The sequence below is a fragment of the Patiria miniata genome, unplaced genomic scaffold, assembly GCF_015706575.1.
Source record: "Patiria miniata isolate m_02_andy unplaced genomic scaffold, ASM1570657v1 HiC_scaffold_7, whole genome shotgun sequence".
NCBI classification, from domain to species: Eukaryota; Metazoa; Echinodermata; class Asteroidea; order Valvatida; family Asterinidae; genus Patiria; species Patiria miniata.
Window position 1 is genome coordinate 5,358,936 of NW_024037074.1, and position 19,656 is coordinate 5,378,591.

A 19,656-nucleotide genomic window follows, 5' to 3' on the forward strand; every position below is an offset into this window, starting at 1 on the left:
CTTTATGTTTCATGTTTCAATGGGCATTCTTGTTGAAGAATCGTATGGTTGCCAGGGAAAGTCACGACCTCAACGAAAATGGGGGCCAGTATATACTTTTTGCCAAACCTAGGAAAGTAAACATTAACAATTACGGAGTAATTGTCACCTTGCATGAATCAGCATTGACTTAGGGATTTGTCTTCTCGCTAACACTGATAGACTGAATACTGTCGCTATGGCCATTTGAAATGTGGATGTAATATTCCTCATTAGTAGTACCACTGGATGTCGGTGTTTCCATCTTTTCCCTAGTCAGTGTCCCCATTTTTTCAAAACATCCGAAGGTTTTTATCTGAGCAATTTTGTTTACATGTTTGTTGTTATCCATGTGATTGTTATAAAGGGTACTGTAGAGATGTCCAAGGGAAGTCAAAGATGTTAGTTCTTTTACAGATATTGAACTTTTGCTGTTCTTTGATGCAACTGTCTAATGGTTTTGCGCTTTTGTCCAAACTTTGCAGTACTAAAAGGATACTCCTTTAATTTCACCTGTAAAAATAAATGACACGGGGGGCCTCATCTATTATTGTTAATGACCAATTTATTTTGTGAAAAATACAGTGTACAGTGTTAATTTCGTGACTGTCATTGCTGTGCATGACCCTCTATAGTGTATAATAAGCGGGAATTAATATAACACTGCCGCGATTGATCAAAATGGCTAAAAAGCTTAAAATAAAGGCTGTTTCAACTGAATTGCTAAAACACTAGCTAAAAAGTCGCAAAGATTACAAGTTTGCCGATAAAATCTAAAACAACGATTATTAAAAGAACTCGGCAAAAAAAGTAACACAACTTAAGTCCAAAGTAACATCATTTCCACGAAAAGAAAAGCTGTTTCCGCTGAACTCTTAAAAAGCTGGCTAGAAAAATCTTCACCAAAAAAACTACCACAGCTCAGAACTACGACGACGCTTAATTAAATTCACTTGCATCTGATGTAACTGAATCGGCATATTTTACTTCCGTTTTTTTCCTTGCCTTTATTTTGCGATGCGTCCCCGTGCAGTATTTTCGAGTTGCATCCCCAAAAAATAGATTACTTCTAGCAGTAACAAAGAAAAATACTTTAAAATACGACATCGACCGGAAAAATCTGCCGATGTTTATTGATTTTTTTCTCTAATTTGTAATTGGCTGCCTAAATTTTGGCGGGAGCCGGCTATCAATATTGACATGGATACATGTACCCGGAAAAGAGGATCTGTTTGTGCCCAAAATAAAGCAACAATTTGACAGACTGATGATTGCCTGTATTTGCTATCAGGCACTTTGAGAGGCGGAAGGGTGGAATTTGGTAAATTTTTGGTGTTTTTTTTTAAGCTAATAAAATTTCGTTGTTTTAACAAGCACAACAGTATATAATCGAGACTGCGTCTTCTCATTTATTTCTGTCATTAAGACAAATCAGTACACGTTTGAAGACTGTTTTGGAAAATGCCGGTGTAGCGTGAATTTACGTTTCTATGAAATTCGGACTCATTGGTAATACCGCGCATGCGTAAGTATGGTAATTAGGAAAATGATCGGTCACGTGAAAGGGATTAACCAATAATAGGGAAAAGGGGTCCGATTTTCATAGGAGTCGGATTTTCATGTGACACCGTAACCCTGCACTCGTACTCATAAGCCTCATCTATAGCTGGTGGGTCTCCATATTGTACATTGACATATTGTACATATTGTACATTGACTCCACTTTTGGAGCCAACTAGATATTTCTTTTTGGCCCAACCAGCCGTGTGATTGTGTAGGCCTAAAAGCGTCGCCGTTCATATTATAATTGCTAATATATTCCGATTACATGATTACAGAAGGCAATTCACAGATTTCATACGTAACAACCAGCGGTTTAATTCAAGACGTGAACCTGATAGGCAGGGTATTTAAAAGCCCGCAATATTGAGCAACGGTTTAGTCATTGGGAATTACCCGATATGGTTGATTGCTTTTCGTGTGTTCGCGCAAACTGCACTGTTACTTCGTTTAGTTAACAGATCGTAAGTGAATTGCATTTATATCCATCTGTATGTAGCTTCATTACTGGTCACGAGCGCATATTCACATGAACGAGGCTTAAAAAACAGTGTGAGGTACATGATGTGCACGCAAGCCTTAACCTTATGAAAACAGTGCATGCAAAGTTACAAGATAACCTAAAAATCTGCACTCTGTACTCACCACCAAAAAGGGGGGGGGGGGCTGAGAGGAGTCAATCCTTCCCATCCCTAGGGATTTACGCCCACAATTCCCTTTTTGACCAACAGCCTTAGGCCAAAAAAAAAGTCTCCGGTTTCTGGTATGCGCGCGCGTCGCCGTAGCCATGCGCGTCGGCAAAATGAAAACGTTTTTTTTTTCAATGAAAGATGTCTCAAAACCGCTAAACTCACTGGTTTGACTGGAATTCTGCTGCTGCGCAATTTCAACGTGTTTTTAGATGGGGTTATGATCGAGAATAAGCTTTATGTGGCCTCTCTGGACTCCCATATATTTGCACTAAGTTTAGTCGGGCACCATTTGCAGTCATCAGCCGACATTTGAAGCACATTTGAAGCAAAAAAGTCGGGTAAAAAAAAAAAAAAGCCGCGTCGCCGCACCACTTTTTGGACAAGCTCCATACCAGAAACCGGAGACTTTTTTTGGCCTTATTGCACTTAATCGTCTTTATTGTTCCACGAAGACACGCCTGTTTCGTGTATTTTTGTCATAGGAAGAAAACGTACGGTGTATTAAAACAGTGCATGCAAAGTTACAAGATAACCTCGAAATCTGCATTTTGTACTCACCGCCAAAATGGGGGGGGGGGGGGGGGGGGGTGGTGAGGAGGGGGTAAATCCTCCCCATCCCCAAGGATTTATGCCCATGATTCCCTTTTTGACTTACAGCCTTGCATTAATCGTCTTGACGATTATTCCTCGAAGACACGCCTGTTTCATGTATTTTTGTTCTACTAGGAAGAACACGTAGTGTATTAAAATGCATTTTCGATTAATATCAACTTCAATATTGAGAACGGCAACTAGGTGTCCATGAACCTGAATGCAGAGTATTTAACAAGGCGACAATGTCGCTCAGATGATTAGCACATGACGAAGGCCGCAGTATCTGTAATCTATATTAATGTACGTACATGTACATTGATCCTTACAAAAGCTCGCAGTATTGAGCAACAGTTTAGTCCTTGGGAATTACCCGATTCAACAAGGCGACAATGTCGCTCTACTGAGTAATGTGATAAAAGCCTGCATTATTGGGCAACTGTTTAGCCATTGGGAATTACCCCAATCTACAAGGCGACAATGTAGCTATATAGGCCTACTGATTAGCATGACAAAAGCCCGCAGTATTGAGCAACAGTTTAGTCATTTGGAATTACCCGACACTTAGCAGAGCGGCACATTAATAAATGATAATTTGTATCTGGACTTCGTAATCTATTTCCTCGATTTCTCATCCGGGGAATTCCAGTCTTCTGTCCGCTGAGTGTTCATTAAAAATTAACCGACGATATTATTGGTGGGAGCCATCATATACGAATAAATGTGTATATAGTTGCTAGGTTATATCTAATTGCTATGAGCTGCCATTACCATCTGGCGAACGTCGTTCAGCAGGAAAACGTGAAGCAGTCTGATTTGTGTTTCTAGATCGCAGAAAACAGCTGTCAAAGACTGATTTTGGATTTTGGATTTCTCGAAGAGAGTAAGGTAAGATCAATGTCGTTTGTATATTGTGTAACATAGTGCGACTGGATGTTAAGATACTATCAGAGGGACTATTAAATAGACACCAAAAAAACGACAAATAAGTAATGAATTATGTTATAAACAACATGCTTATTGCTCAGCAGAAATATCGCATGTCCACAATGAACTTGTTATCTTCTTTTGTATACCCAAGTAGAACCGTGGCATCAGCATGGCATCGGCTAACAGTGAGCCGTGGTGTTTGCCTCCAAGCAAATTGGAGAAGTGGTACAATGAAAATGTTCAAAAGGGTACGGCATCTTTCGACGCTACATGTCGTGAAGCGGTGAACGACGTCGTCCGATCTATCCAGCGAATTTGCTCTACGGATGGAGACATGTTCAATGTCAGCGAAATTTTTAAGGTCAGTGTTTCCTTGAAATAAAAATATTAATTTGGTATTGACTGAAATTTTGTTACTGCATCTCGCGCACATCTTTTAGGGTTTGTGGACTTCTACGTTGTTTTGCAAAAGTCTCTTCGTTTGATTCAGGGCGGATCCCTCGGAAAGGGAACCATGGTCCAGAATTTGTCTGATGTGGATCTGGTTGCGTTCATCAACCCGCCCTACCTGCAACATATTCATACGGTGGAAGCCAAACGCTACAGGAAGCAATTAAGGAAGGTTATCAGTAAAATGAAGGCAGCACTGAGAAAAGAAGCGAAGTTTTTCACACACCTCGTGAAGAACATCAGTAGTTCTACTTTCCTGGTAAAGTTCACAATCGTCGTTGGGGATCGTCCGCTGAAAGTAGACCTTCTTCCAACGGCGTCCATCCCTCCTGGTGTTGAGGGTCGGGGTAAACGTATTAGGTTTATCCGTATAAAAAAAAGCAAACGAACAACCCCATAACCACACCAACAATTTATGCAGTTATAACAACCCAACAAACACAAACAATAATGTTACAATAGAGTGATTCTTTATCAGTTTGATGCTTGATATATATATATATATATAAATATATATATATATATATATCATGCAATAAATTCATGCACTGTGAATTCATGCACTGTGAATAAATTCATGCACTGTGAATTGTGATAGAAGACGATTTCATTGGATATATATATATATATATATATCCAGTTTAAATCATTCATGACTGAGATCGTGGAAGGATTAAATTCTTATCGAAATTAAATTTTCATTACATTTTAAGATGTAATATTGTGGTGTTAAGTCATGATGAAGCAGTTCTTAAAAGCACACATTTTCTGTATTTACCAAACTCGTGAGTTACTGAAAAGAACCATGGAAACTCTTTAGGCATCTTTCACTGAAAGGAAATTTTCCAACGTTATCAAGCCAGTTTCCCTGCACTGTAAAAAGGTTGGATAAAACACTGTTGGGCAATGTAATTTACCCAGCATTGGTATGAAATTACCTCATATTGGGTTGAATTGGGTAAAACTGACAAAATATTGGCAATAATTTGCCCAAGAGTGTAGGCAGATGATAAGTCGACCAGCTTTGGTCGAATTATCAACCCATTTTGCCAAACATGTTTTAAAGTGTGGTTCTGCAGAGCTTCACAGAATCTCAAAAGAGATTTGTCACATGGTGCTATCGTAATCTTTATCCGATTGACATCTCCTCCATGCACACCTTCAAATATGTTATTTACAACGTTAGCTTTCCCTCCCTGAGGTGGTCTTGCTGCACATTCAACAGGTATCCATTGGTCGCAATAATGCACTTCAGTCTTGTTAAGACGGTGGTGGGTAATTTCCATACAGAGGTACGCTTTTAATGAAACAACCATTTGTTTGTTTGTTTTACTGTAACCTTGGCAGCCTTGTTCGAGACTATGATGACTCGAAGCAGCGAGGACAGAGAATTGTACTCTGTATCGTTCGCAAAGAGTCAGGTAGATTTCGTCAAGCGTCAGCCTGGATGTGTCAAGGAGCTCATACGTTTGGTGAAGAATTGGGCGTACACGGAGCTACCCGAGGAACTTCAGAAGTCCTACCCGCTAGAGTTGATTACAATCTTCAAATGGCAGAGGGCTGGGAAGCCGGAGAGTTTCAATAAAACCAGGGGGTTGAAGGATGTCCTCAGATCACTGCAGGCAATAAAAGCACTACGGACATATCATATGGCCCAATATTCTTGCAGCAAACAACTTGCAAAAAGCATATTTTGTCAACAACCCTCTAAAGGGTAAGTTTATATGCAGCATGTTATAAAAGATTAAATCTATAAAAACCCCGTGATTGGGAGGTGAATTTTGACAGGAATGTGTTTTCTGCAATGGTATAGCATATGCATTAACATCCACAACCCTAATCTGGATAATAACTGTGATTTTGTTTTTAGCCCTATCATGTTGGACCCTGTCAATCCAACCAACAACGTCTTCGAAATCTACCAAAGGGCCGGTAATTCCAAGAAGATTAGCAGGGCTGCCAGAAAGACACTCGGATCCGAACTCCTGAAGAATGTCACGTTGGCCAGCCGTCGTCGAAAACATTGGGGTGATCCAGCAGTGTAACTTGGGGCCACCTCTTTTTTTCACAAGAAAAAGCTCAAATGCCTACCCAAATTCTGAGCAAGGGGAGAGGGGCACAATATTATTTTCTGTGCCGGGAGCGGCACGTGTCGTGTCCCTATTCCTCTTGCTTATTCACACCACGGAAAATATACTTCAAAAATAGACATCATAAATTCAGTCTTTATAAATTTGGTTTGCTTTAACTTTTAATTTTAACTTCGCTGAAATACTCTTCTTATTGTGTGAAAAAAACGTTGGTCAATCTTGACCTTTTCTTGAATGGTGAAGACTTTGCTGGTAAAGGTTATAGTTGGTATATTTTCGAGATATGCTTAAAAAAATACTCTAAATTGACCACACAAAGTCTTCACAAAATTTCACAAAGTCTTCGTGCGTATGTCTTTAAATATTTACATGTACATGCACAACTTTGCTTATGACTGAATTTTGTCAAACTGTATTGCTGAGTTTAAGTCGCTTGCCAGCAGAGATCTTTATACATATACCTTAAAGTACAGTTTTGTAAAATATTGATTGAATGATTTATAAACCATATTCCGGCTCCTGATTTATTAACAATTTATTAACAAAATGGCCGACACTGGAATTTGCTTCGCCTGCGTGATTCTGTGGTCTGACCACAACTCAGAAAGAATGTCTGGAGAAATTGCAAAGGCAAGCATTTCGCATAATTTTATCTGAGTACAGGCTCCTGTAGGAACGTACATACCACTCGTACAAACAGGCCTGTGCCAATCTCATCACATCCTTACTGGGTCAGAGGGACTAAAATAAAAAGCCACAAAAACCTCAGGAACTCTGATAAACTTACCCAGTGTCGGATGCATGAGGCTAGTCGTTACAAGAACAGCCCTATATTCCTTTTTTTACCTTCAATTATATATAATCAGTGTATTATTTATTTATATTTTTTCCTGTTAATCACCCTTTGTGGTTGTTTTTAATACATGTACATTGTCCATGTTGATCACGTGATATATGTGTGTATGTCAGTGTTCTTATCAGCTTTGTGAAAACAATTCATGTGATAAGCCTCTTCGGAGTTCCAACTGTGCGCATTCGTAACCCGTGACAACGCACATTGTTTGTCTCAAATGCCCTTTGACAGTACCCACAATGCACAAACAGCCTTTTTGTAAAGTCAGTGGCGCGATGTTGTCAAAGGCCATTTGAGACACTCAATGCGCGTTGTCACAGGTTACGAATGCGCAGTTGGAACTCCGAAAAGGCTTATTGAATTTAAACATTTCGACTTAATTCTGTCTTTATTCATCTACATGTACTTGATAATAATCCTATATTTTGTTTTGGATAAGTTGATAAGTAGAAAGAAACGCAATTCAGCACCAGGCTGCCCGGTTTATTTTAATTGACGTGAAATAAACCATTAATGTTACTAATATAAAAAGTATGACAAAACATTATTAGCCTCGTCTCAAACAGATCACAGTTGGCACACTTCCCAATAGTTCGGAATACGTCATCTTCACAAATGGTTACTGGTGGCATATTCTTCAAGAGTGTAAAGTTGCAATATGTCTCTGGTTCACGAAGCCGAAATTTCAGTTTCTTTCTGGCACATCCGTGTTCCCTCCTTTAATTGTATCAACAAACTTTGCTCCAAACAAGGGCGGATCCAGGGGGGGGGGCCAAAGGGGGCCATGCCCCCCCCCCCCAAAACGAAACCAATTTTTTTTTTTTTTTAATGTGACATCGCAATAAAGGCAGGCAATGAGTACACCACCATCTTTTCCTCAAAAAAATTGGTTAAAGTTGTCAGAAATTGCCTCAGATCGCACCACAGAGCATCTAGAATCCAAAAAATTTTCGGGGCCCTGACGGGCCCCGAACCCCACGCCGTAATTTTTTAGACCCACTTTTTGGGGGGGACCAAATTTTTTTTTGGGCCCCCCCCCCAAAATTGTGTTCTGGATCCGCCCTTGGCTCCAAATTGACGTCTATGAATGACATTGTTAAAAGAAAAGCAAGTACAATGTATACGAAATATAACCTTGTTTGATGAGCAAAAAGATAAACACAATGGCTACATGGACCCACTCCGCTTGTAAAACAAAAACACGTTCTGGTGATTTAAAAGTGTTAAAGGCTTAAAAATAGAAAAACAGTAGCTTGTTTTTAAGTACATTATGTTAAGAAACTAATCAGTATCATTAATCGTGTTAATATGTTTATGTAAAAACACATAAAATAGTGTTCATAGAAATAAAATCAGTGTTCAACTAATTATAAACATGTGTTTAGTGTATCTTCACAACTTTAACGTGTCAAAATGTTTGTAAAGTGTTATTATAGATTTACGTTTAATATTGTGTTCAGAAGTTTAACACATGATTTACAGCGAAGATATGACAAGAAGCATTAAAAAACAATGGGGTAATATGTACAAGTTGGGAAAATTTCCACTGTCAAAGTGGCTCCCTCAAAGGATGGTAGTGTGCGGATTTTTAATGTTGCATAGAGTGAACAATTAGTATTGCAGTGCTCCGTGTTTCGAAAAGTTATCCTTTTTTTATTTTGTACTCCATCGGAATAGCCGGAATAGCCATGATGAAAGTCAAACTATCCATTTATGAACTCCATCTCCATATCACACCACAGCTGCGCTAAATTGGAAACCAATTTTGAAAAAGGCGTAACAAGAAGTACGTAACAAGAAGATTTAAGTCGTTCTATTCATGGGCGTCGTGGGGGGCCAGGGGAACAGGGGCCACCCTCCCCCCCCCCCCCGGCGACTAGTCTATGCAATAGACTCTTGCCCTGGCGAAGCCGATCATGGTATATTGTACGTAAACAGATTTGGCGATTAATTATGCAACTAGACTGCGTATGACCTCGAAAAAAAATGGTACACTGGTTGTTGTATTACAAAAACCAGTAAGCTCCCCCCCCCCCCTCAAAGAGGTTGTCAATTTATTTTATTTATTTTTTTTTGGTATTTTTTTTTAGTCCCACGATTTGGCCTTAGTGATATTAATGTAGCCTGTTTTTGAGTAGTATAATAGGGGTGTAAGTGGCGCCACTAACGTCAAAGTAGGCCGCCCCTCAAAATAAAACCAATTCATTTCTGCGGCCAAAAATTGTGGGCAAATGTTTTTGAAAAAAAATCCACAACAAATTTGTCAAAAAAAAAATGAGCCCCCCTCCCAAAAAAAACCCAAATCCTGGGTGCGCCACTGACTAAAACGCGGCATCGAAAATTTCAATTGATCAATCACAATCTTAGTCCTGATTTCGGAATGAAATGACGTCACGCATGCTCAGATATATCAGACGTTAGACAGGAGAGAAGAATGGGCTCCGTGGATCGCGAAAGTTACTTCACCTCATAAATATTCATGATCAAATTGGAGCGCGTCATTGGCCGATTCCGCCACGCGTCCGGGAAATAAAAATGATACACACCCAGGTGACGTCATCGCGGTGAGTATCCAGCTCGCTGCCGTGCGGTAGTTTTTTTTTTCTGGTAGCACCAAAAATTCCCCCTGGAACCCACCTCACAGACATATGCAGTCTATGATATAATTATGTAATCTTTACGGAACCAGTCTGTTGTTATTGTCCTTGTGTTACTACTGCAGTAAAGACACAATTGCAATTGGTGTTTGTAAGCAAAACATAATACTCAAACTGAAACAGCGTCCGTCCATTGTGTCCATTATCTCAAACAGTCTAAATAACAAACAGTATTCTGCTTCGACGAGTACCCTTAAAACAGCACTCTGTACCCATTCCGAAGTCAAAGCAATATTACGAGTATGATCGAGAAATGTATAGTCATGAATATTATGTATGCATTGAACGCAAGGAATTAGTCAGTAGAAAGAAAAGCAGTGTTCGGGATAAGCCGTTCCCTATGATGGTAAACCAAATTGGATGAGTAACCTATTTCACGGCTTATGCTAAATAGATGTGATTAGCACTCATCAAAGCGGGTACAGGTAAGATTGAATGGATGAAGACTTACTGGAAGTATTATGAACGGCCTACAACGAACTACAGTGCCAATTATATAGACACGACCATTCTCCGAAATTAACTTTTTAAAACATTGATTCAAAAGTTGAACGAAGAAATTGACTGGAGTGCATGGGTTTGAGCATGCGACCTCCAGATACCGTCTACCGACCTTATGGCTTCTGACTAGCTCCCCTTGAACAAGCATATTGACGGATTGGAAAACCGCCAAGATAGGGCTGGATAGCTCAGTTGGTAGAGCACCGGAACAAAAATCTGGAGATCGCTGCGCAGGTTACAGCCCCGATCGAGTCAATGTTTTTGTTCAACTTTGTAATGAATTGTCATGATTTTTACCTAGTCAGTTTCCTATTGTGGTTAATGTTATTTTTTAATGGCATTTTGATCGGTTTCAGGACAATGGGATGCGTGTGGTGCAGCAGCAGTCGCGATTCAGAGACGACGGAATATGTGCCTTTGTCTCAAATTGAAGACGAGGAACTATGGTGCTTGAGCCCAAACGAATTGGAGACATGGTTCAGGAATAATATTAGAAATGGCCTCATGGCATTCGATACAGATTGCCGGGAGGCCATTGGCAGTGTCATTCACCATATCCAGCGTATTCAACTCCTTAAAGTCGGCAGAACTATCAAGGTGAATGTGTACGGATCATTCATATTTCACGTTGAAAAAAAACAATGCGTCCAAAAGTCAGCGTGATTTCAGGGTTCATAAATTAACTTGCCCAGTGACCATAGAAATTGATTATGTCTACAGACGGCTTGACGCATGGGGTGGGCCCTATATACTGATGTGTCTCACAAAACGCAAAAGTGTTCGAAGTCCGGCGCCGCTGCATTGCCACATTAAGTCTTGGCCAAAACTGCATTTTGGATTTTGTTCAACTAACGCAGGTCGGTCCCTGGTCAGCATGGGTTAGCTGCCTGCGGCGACAGAGGGCGCTTTCAACAATTAAAGGGAAAAGTTTGGGCAAGTTCGAACAAGGACCAGTGGTTAACTATATAGTGGTTGATTCGTGACGTACTTAGCGCATGCGCACTGAGGTTGAAGTGGGAACGACCCTGTAGTCGAACTATTGTCATGTCAACAACCGTAAAAAAAAAACACACACACACATTTAACTGCATGTGTTTTAAATGATGAACAGTAATGCTCCTCGACAGATTTTAAGATGTTCGTCCCATCCTGCTTGATACTGCCGTTTTTGTCCCGATTACTTGGTCCACTTTGAACTTCTCTACACGCAACAGCTATTGATAACCAGCGATGCAAACAAACTCGGTAGGCTGGTTATCAATAGTCGAATAGACTAGTCCAACCATCGTCGACTAACTTGTATGTGCGTTGCGTTCTATCAAAGTTATTAAGTATATATATAGTTAACTGTAGTTGTTGGTCGAACTTGCCCAAAGATGTTGGAACTCAAACCGAACAATTCCAGGCAGACTTCACGCCTGCTATATTCCAGGCAATGCGCGCAAACTCAGCATGCTCGGAGGTCCCTATACCGCCATGTGCCGGAATTCCCGATTTGATTTATCATGACGAAGGCGCTCTCTACATTTGAGTTGATTGGTAAAGGGACCATTAGGCCTTAAAAAAAAAAGAAGTTATGTTGGCGTAACGGGCCAGAAAAAATAGGGTAGGTAGGTCGGGTTTTTTTTTTTTTTTTTTTTTTTTTTATCCCAGCAACGAAAATGACATTAAGCCGGTAGTAGTACACGATAACAAAAGAAAACAAGGCTCATCATCAACCTTTCCAAAGGTACATATCAAAAAGCGGAATCCAAAATCAGACAAAATGTTAGCCATTTCATCTGCATCGACATCTTTATATGGACCCGATTCTTCCTTTGAAGTTTGTATTTTTAGCACGGTGTAACCCGCTTTTACACCATCGGCACAGCTCTGGGCGATTACCCCCAGCTCTAGACTCAAATTTATCCGCATTAAACGGTCGAAAATGACCGAAGATCCCCATTTGCCCTTGATGGAGACACTGTACGCTTCGGTACCGGGCGCCATGATGCGACGGCGTACGCGCGTAACCACGGGCCGAGGGCCGGCCGGGTCGCGTCGGCCGCCGGGGTTACAGAATAGTTTACCATTTTTAGAATAAATATATATCAATTGTTATTGTGTAAAATAGTGGAAAATTAATTAAAATAATTTATGTTATAATGAACTATTTTTTTTAACATGGAATAAATAGCGAAGTATTTTCAATAGTGTATGTAGCAGTTCGCGCCGTGCAACAGTCTAGGACGAGGCTACATGTGTACTGTACATGTATGTACATGTGCATCTATCATGCATGCATGGTGCATCGATCTCCGCACGCGCACTGCCTGTAGGCCTGCGCGATCTTCTGCATGTTCGTTGTGTCATGGAGAGGAAGGTGCAAAACATTGTGCACTCCAAATTTCCACGCGCGCTATCGTCAACGGTCAGAAATGGTTTCAAAACGTATTTAATTTCATTAATTAATTTCATTTCAAATTCATTTCTATAGATTTTAATTATATTTCTTCCCTTCAAAAAAAATAAAAATATATCCAGGGTCGGCCGCATTTTTAGGGTCGGTCGGGTTACGCCAACATAACACTTTTTTTTTGTTCGGTGATCTCCACTTTTCCTCTGCTTCTGCTTTGTATATTTGCAACAATTTCCTGGCAGGGATATTTAAAGTTGCGGGCGCAAGGTGGCTGCCAGACAAGGATTTAGTAGTGTCCCCCCATGACTTTTGATCAAGTGTTTGCTGATATGACATCTTGCAGGGCAAGGGCGGATCCAGAACACAATTCTGGGGGGGGCCAAAAAAAATTTTGGTCCCCCCAAAAAGTGGGTCTAACAAATTACGGCGTGGGGTTCGGGGCCCGCTAGGGCCCCGAAAAATTTTTGGATTCTAGATGCTCTGTGGTGCGATCTGAGGCAATTTCTGACCACCGTTAACCAATTTTTTTGAGGAAAAGATGGTGGTGTACTCATTGCCTGCCTTTATTGCGATGTCACATTAAAAAAAAAAAAATTGGTTTCGTTTTGGGGGGGGCCATGGCCCCCTTTGGCCCCCCCCCCCCCTGGATCCGCCCTTGTTGCAGGGTGGATCACTTGGTAAGGATACTATGTTGGCAGATTATTCTGATATAGACCTTGTGGCTTTCGTCAATCCGCCCGACTTGGAACCCATCAGCGAGTATCGGTTGCCTGAGGACTATCAGAACCAACTCAAGACTGTCATTGAGGATTTGAAGGACTCACTATGTGAGCTGCCGTCAGTGACAATAAATAGAACTGACGCGTTCTTGGTAAACTTTGACGTACAAGTCGGTACGAGGACAGTGAGCGTTGATCTGCTCCCAACGGCAAACAACGGTACGTAAGAAGTTAATTCACTATTTTTGTCTGATTGTAAGAATCGGGGGCGATTTTAAACGGCAGAGGTTAAATTCGTGGAATTTCAATGATTTTATGGTAATTCCTAAGTGGTGCAGGATGAAAAGCCAATTAACAAACATGTAAACAGATTTGATATTAGTGTTGGGAACGATACAACAGGTGATTTCCAGGATTTAATGCAGGGAAAAGGTCTGCAACATTTAACATCTTTTCGGGGAATATACAGTGACGTGAATACAAGTTCATTGACGGAAATTAAAATAACTAAAACCCCCACAATTCGTTTTTTTTTTCAATATTTAATATTGAAGTACAGTTACTGCTTAAACTGCTTAAATGAAGGAAATTTTGGCAACTTTTTTTATCTCAGAAAATGGCGTGCTTGTAGCCTACTCCATTACTCAGCCGCAGACCCAAAAGGTCTGACTGTGTATGAATTATTGAACATATTTCCATCTCGACAGATCACTCAGACGTGTACAGTGAAATGATGAATCAAACATTAAGTCACCGAGAGCGGGGATTCTACTCGGCTTCCTTTGTCAAAAAGCAAATGGATTTTGTAAGCAAGCAGCCCAACATCGTCAAGGACCTGATCCGGATGGTGAAGTACTGGGCTTACACCTGTCTACCCAAGCGCCTTCAGAAGTCCTACCCGCTGGAGCTGATCACCATCTACTGCTGGGAGAAGGCCGGTAAACCAGAACGCTTTAAACTAGTCGAAGGTCTTAAGGCCGTCCTCCTAGTTCTGGGGCGTCAACGGTGGAAACGGAGGAAGTTCTGGCCGGACTACTATTCGAAGGATATGGCACTGCATGCTATCAAGACGCTAGATATGAAGTGGTGAGTTGAGACAAATTCCTTGTTTTAGAAACTATGGCAGAATTTTTTTTTTTTAAAGTGCAGAACACTAATTAGATCAGCTCAAAAAAAAAAGTTTTAACCCTATCCAAATAGGGCCTTCCTTAGTTTGTGTCAGCAATAACTCAAAGGCTAATTAAGTTGAGTGAAACGATTGACATTGATGTGTGCATCGGGGAATATCAAGTCCCAGCCATTTTGCGTCTGCGTGCAATTAGTTGACGGTATCTCTCTCCGCATAATAGGGATCTGAGAAAATGTCGATGTTCACGCTTGCAGAGGGCGCTATATAGAAGATTGCTAAGATACCGCAAATGGGGAATATACAGACAATTCCTGTGTGTGGTTTTTTTTTTTTTTTTTTTGGTTTGTTTGTTTGTTTGTTTGGGTTTTTTTGGCAGGCCTGTGATGCTGGATCCCGCTAATCCAACGAACAACGTGTTGTACGTATACCAGCAAGGCGATAACATGAAGGAGCTCCAAAATGCTGCCAGAAAGACACTTCAGACGCGGCTTCTGAGGGATGCACGCGTTCGCTCAAGATGGAAATAAAACACAAATTATTGGCGTTCTTTTAGCCGTTAACAATGCTGGAGCAGATTTTCTGATAGATAATTGAAACATTGTGGCAAATTTCCTTTAGTTTTAAAGGAGAGCAACATTATTTTTTGCCCATTATTATTTTGCTTGTATTTATCTTTAGGGGAATCGAATTTTTTCTGGCAATTTCTTTTTGTTGTTATAGTAACCGATTTGCAAAATGCTATAGCAATCATGACATTTCGTTATTGTTGTATAAAAACATGAATATTGATTTTTTTTTGTAATTAAAAACTAATGTTTATTTGCCCAAACCTGTCAAGAAGTAACTTAAGATAACAACACAAATTATGGTCACACAGGTAACCATGTATGGTGGGAATGCGATGTGGCCACCGTTTTTGCCAAAAAAAAAAACCCCAAAACAAACAAACAAAGCTGGTGGTTGCATTCGTACATAATCTTTGGGGATTTTGGGACAAACAATCTTTGACAATGATGGATTTGGCTCTGAAACTAAGTATAGCACTCTTTAACGGTGACATAAGCTGTCGAATGTTTATGAATTGGATGAATTTTGAACGTTTGTGCCAAATGTGAGAGCATTTAAAGAAAAACCATGTATGATGCCCAATATACAAATTCTGACCACAAAATGGGCAAAACTGATTTGTATGTCATTCACAGGAAATCACAGAGCAATTGCCTTGTGACTGTCAACATGTGATTTGATGTTCTCTGGGGACCTCATGGCAAGGTGGTTGACTCCGGTCACTGACTCGGATTCGAGTCTAACTTGAGTCGCTATTTTTTTTATTTTATTTTTACTGGAGACTTGACTTTGAAAAAAAAATGTGCTTGATGACAACACTTTCGTTAAAATAAACAAACACTTTCGGGCGCACCCTACAATCAGTTGAACAGAAGGCAAGGACCCGACTAATGTAAGCCCACATGTAGCAAAATTGTATGACATGGCCCTTCAATCACTGTTTGTTCACTGTGTTGTATTTTAAAAGATATTAATCTATATGTCAAATTTTGATATTTTTGTGTGTTGAACCGAGTTATATATGCCATTGTGACACAATATTGTTTGTATTTTTCGAACACTTTTTTTAAATAAAAAAACAACATTTGAAATTGATTGGGCTTAATTTTAATCGGATATCTGAAGAAAAATAAGCATATCGAGGCGTTATAAAATGAATGCTGACAGCTTTGACAATACTGGGTACAATGAAACCGTGATCAAAGGAGCGTTCCATTTTCCCCAAAAGAACATTTTTGTATGGGATCACCTCAGAATTATAATTGTGTGCTGAATCACACATAGCATTCAGTACTAATATTCTAGTCCATTGTATGATTTTTATCGCCATAACTGATTGCAATCGTCGCGTACTTCACCAGTTGTGCTCTCTTGTCGCAATGCAGAAAGTAATGGTCTGTACTGTGTAGCTACCAACCATTATCTCGTTAGCTCAGAGCAGAATTGTATTATGCCCATGCAAAAAAATATGGATGTTTATCGAAACTGACCCTGTTTTTGAGTAGAAATATGTGCAACACCAGAAATACGTTGACTGGCTGGCTTTTAAGGACAAATTACCAATGCTATAAATATTCATAAGTATTTGTGGACAAATCACCCTTTCGCTTCTAGTAGACCTTTCCGATGTTGCAAAAAGTCTAATCCTTGTGACGAGCACATTAATATGTTACGTTGTTGGTACTATTATAATCATCTTTTTTTTTATTTTTTTTTTTTTACATCCACCATTCAGTGCCCGATAGCAATGATTATGGCATATTTGTAGAAATCATTAACATTTGTTGATGAAGACATCCGAATACTATGTCGTTTTCAAATTCACACATTGTGCGATGTGGCGCAGAACACAAATGTGTCGGTGTAGTGTGAATTTAGGACTATGAAATACGGACTCGTTGGTATAGTAGCCTATTGACCTATTGCGGTAAAATCGCGTAAGAACGCGTCAATGCAGCTTGTGAAATATTGTCCAATTACATGGTAATGCAAATGGACGCGGTACGCGCAAAATCTGAAACAAAACTGTGTGTAAAAAAATTCCATTGGTTTGTCTAAGGGGCGTGGCTAAGTCGCTAACGGCGATAGGTCAATTGCGCATGCCTAAGCGGGGATTGTGAGCATTCAAACAATAAAAGGGTAAAACGGACCGGATTTCGTAGGAGTCAAAATATCATGTGACACTGGAACTTGTTTAAGACCAGCCGGCCGGTGTTTTATCAACCGTTTAAGACTGGCCACGTGACGGGCTCTTGACCAACCGGATTGGGTAAACTGTCTCTTTTGTTTTCGTTTTTATACATTAGGTCAACTGATTGATTTTTTTAACTGAAACATTTGAAATAGATTTTGTTTAATTATTCAGATATCTCTAGAAAATAACCAGAATTTGTGGATGAGACGTTATAAATCAAATGCAGACTGCTCCGACGCGGGAAACATAAAACATGTTCAACCTTGGGATCCAGGGAGCTTTATTTTTTTCCAAATGCCACTCTTTATTAGATCACCGTGGAAGGCTATAGGTTGTTTTTCTTTACTCAATCACAAGAAGCATTAAATACTCCAATTCAAATTTCTCATCGTATTCGCCATAACTGATTTCCATTGCACTTCATCACTTTCCTCTCATGTCTTAGAACAGAAAGTTCATATGCTGCACAACGTAGCTACGAGCCGTTCTCTCGACTCCGAGTAGCATCTTCTAATGCCCATGCAAGGATATTATTTTTTTGTTTAAGCCATAAAAAACAGTTATTTTTAAACAAGCATTTTATGTTGCATAAACTCCAAGGACGATAGAGTCTCCGTCAAACTCCATATTGAAATCCACAGATACTGAATTTATTTTTGAATAACTATACGTACAGCACCAGGAGCGCGGTGCAAAAGAAAATGATCGTCCTTTTTCTTGTTTTACCGGCCTATAGCGATAAGTGTGGCACAATTGCAGATATCACCAAAATTTGATTATATTCGAGCATGCGAATGCTGTAACGTCATTAAACCGGAACTATAAATGTAAATCAAAACATTACAAATAAAAGTTAGTTTTTAAATAAAATATTGTGCCTTGCTTGTTCAAATGATAACATGTTTAAACGTACCTCAATGCAGTTTTTCGTACAATGAAGCTACGGACCATTTTTTATCAGCTTTGAACAGACTTTTATTAGGCCCAAAGACAAAACAAAACCATAAAATATTTATTTTTAGTAAAGCATAAGCATATGTTGCATCAATTGCAAAGACAAAATGCACCCAGTGCCCGTTTTTACAATTATTCTAGTTTTCCTTTCACGCTCTCTTTCTTTTCTGGACGGTAATTTCTTCAATACTGTCCAAAGAATGAATTTTGAACTTTTTCTTTTCCCAAACTGAACTCTTAAGGCCAAAAAACTAGTCTCCGGTTTCTGGTATGAGCTTGCCCCAACTAGTGGTGCGGCGACGCGGGTTTTCTCCTCCCCCCTTGTTTTTCTTCTGATGATGCAGATGACGCTTCAATCCCCTTAAAACTCTCCAAAATATCCTTCAGGATGGAGCTTGAGTAGGTGACCTCAGTAAGGCCTTAAGGCTTGAGAATTCTGCACCCACTTACGATCTCGACCGACACGAATTTTCTTCGGGAAATTAGGATAGCAAGACAAAAATCAGGGAAAACGGTAACGTCAGACCATACAGCGACATCGGCATTGTACATGTGCTGCCAGGCTGGTCATTAGTCTGCTCCCTTACACATTGCGCTACTTAAAAAGCGTTAACAGGTTCCAGATAAACAACCATCGCTCCCTCATTCTGGCTTCCAGACGCACAATTACAAAATTTCAACACCGTCTGCAAATGGTGCCCGACTAAATTTAGTACAAAATATATGGGAGCTTTAGAGAGGCCACATGAAGCTTATACTCGATATAGTAACCCATATCTAAAAACACGTTAAAATTTTGCAGCAGCAGGATTCCAGTCAAACCAGTGAGTTTGGCGGTTTTGAGACATCATCTTACCCTGAAAAAAAAACTTTTAAATTTTGCCGACGCGCATGGCTACGGCGATGTGCGCGCAGACCAGAAACCGGAGACTTTTTTTTGGCCTGGTAGGATCACCTCTGAAGTCTAGTGTTGTATAAACCTAACGAAGCATTCAGCACTAATATTCTAATCCGTTGGGTGGGTTTTTTCGGAATTGGTGATTGCAATCGATTCTCAACAGTATTCCTCTCCATTTGTTATTGCACAAAATTAATATTTTGGAACGTAGCCACAAACCATATTTTTTTTCATAAGCTCAGAGCAGAATTTTATTATGCCCATGCACAGACCAAAAAAAGTCATAAAACATTTATTTTTAGCAAAGCATATTAGCATATGTTGCGTAAACTCTAAGGACGTTGGAGACTCCGTATATTTCCATATTGATGTCTATCGATACTGATTCTAGTTCTGAATAGCTGTACGTGTAGCGCTAAAAAGGCGCTTCAAAGGTAACATCATTGTATTCCACA

General features: G+C 39.9%; 2 protein-coding genes across 3 annotated transcripts; both read left to right on the forward strand.

Annotated features, from left to right (window-relative positions):
* Positions 1–3,368: 3,368 nt before the first annotated feature.
* LOC119718752 (2'-5'-oligoadenylate synthase 1A-like) lies at positions 3,369–7,379 on the forward strand. Of its 2 annotated transcripts, none has more exons than XM_038188157.1 (5): positions 3,369–3,749; positions 3,943–4,152; positions 4,282–4,588; positions 5,589–5,955; positions 6,112–7,379. In XM_038188157.1, the coding sequence occupies exons 2-5, from the start codon at positions 3,961–3,963 to the stop codon at positions 6,284–6,286; spliced, it is 1,041 nt and encodes a 346-aa protein (XP_038044085.1). In that variant the 5' UTR covers positions 3,369–3,749; positions 3,943–3,960; the 3' UTR covers positions 6,287–7,379. The 2 variants fall into 2 exon arrangements, with proteins under 2 accessions (XP_038044085.1, XP_038044086.1); XM_038188158.1 differs by having other exon boundaries at positions 3,946–4,152.
* A 6,030-nt stretch (positions 7,380–13,409) lies between these two features.
* LOC119718909 (2'-5'-oligoadenylate synthase 1A-like) lies at positions 13,410–15,115 on the forward strand. The gene is made up of 3 exons (XM_038188339.1): positions 13,410–13,678; positions 14,167–14,545; positions 14,965–15,115. The coding sequence occupies exons 1-3, from the start codon at positions 13,429–13,431 to the stop codon at positions 15,113–15,115; spliced, it is 780 nt and encodes a 259-aa protein (XP_038044267.1). The 5' UTR covers positions 13,410–13,428.
* The last annotated feature ends 4,541 nt before the right edge of the window (positions 15,116–19,656 follow it).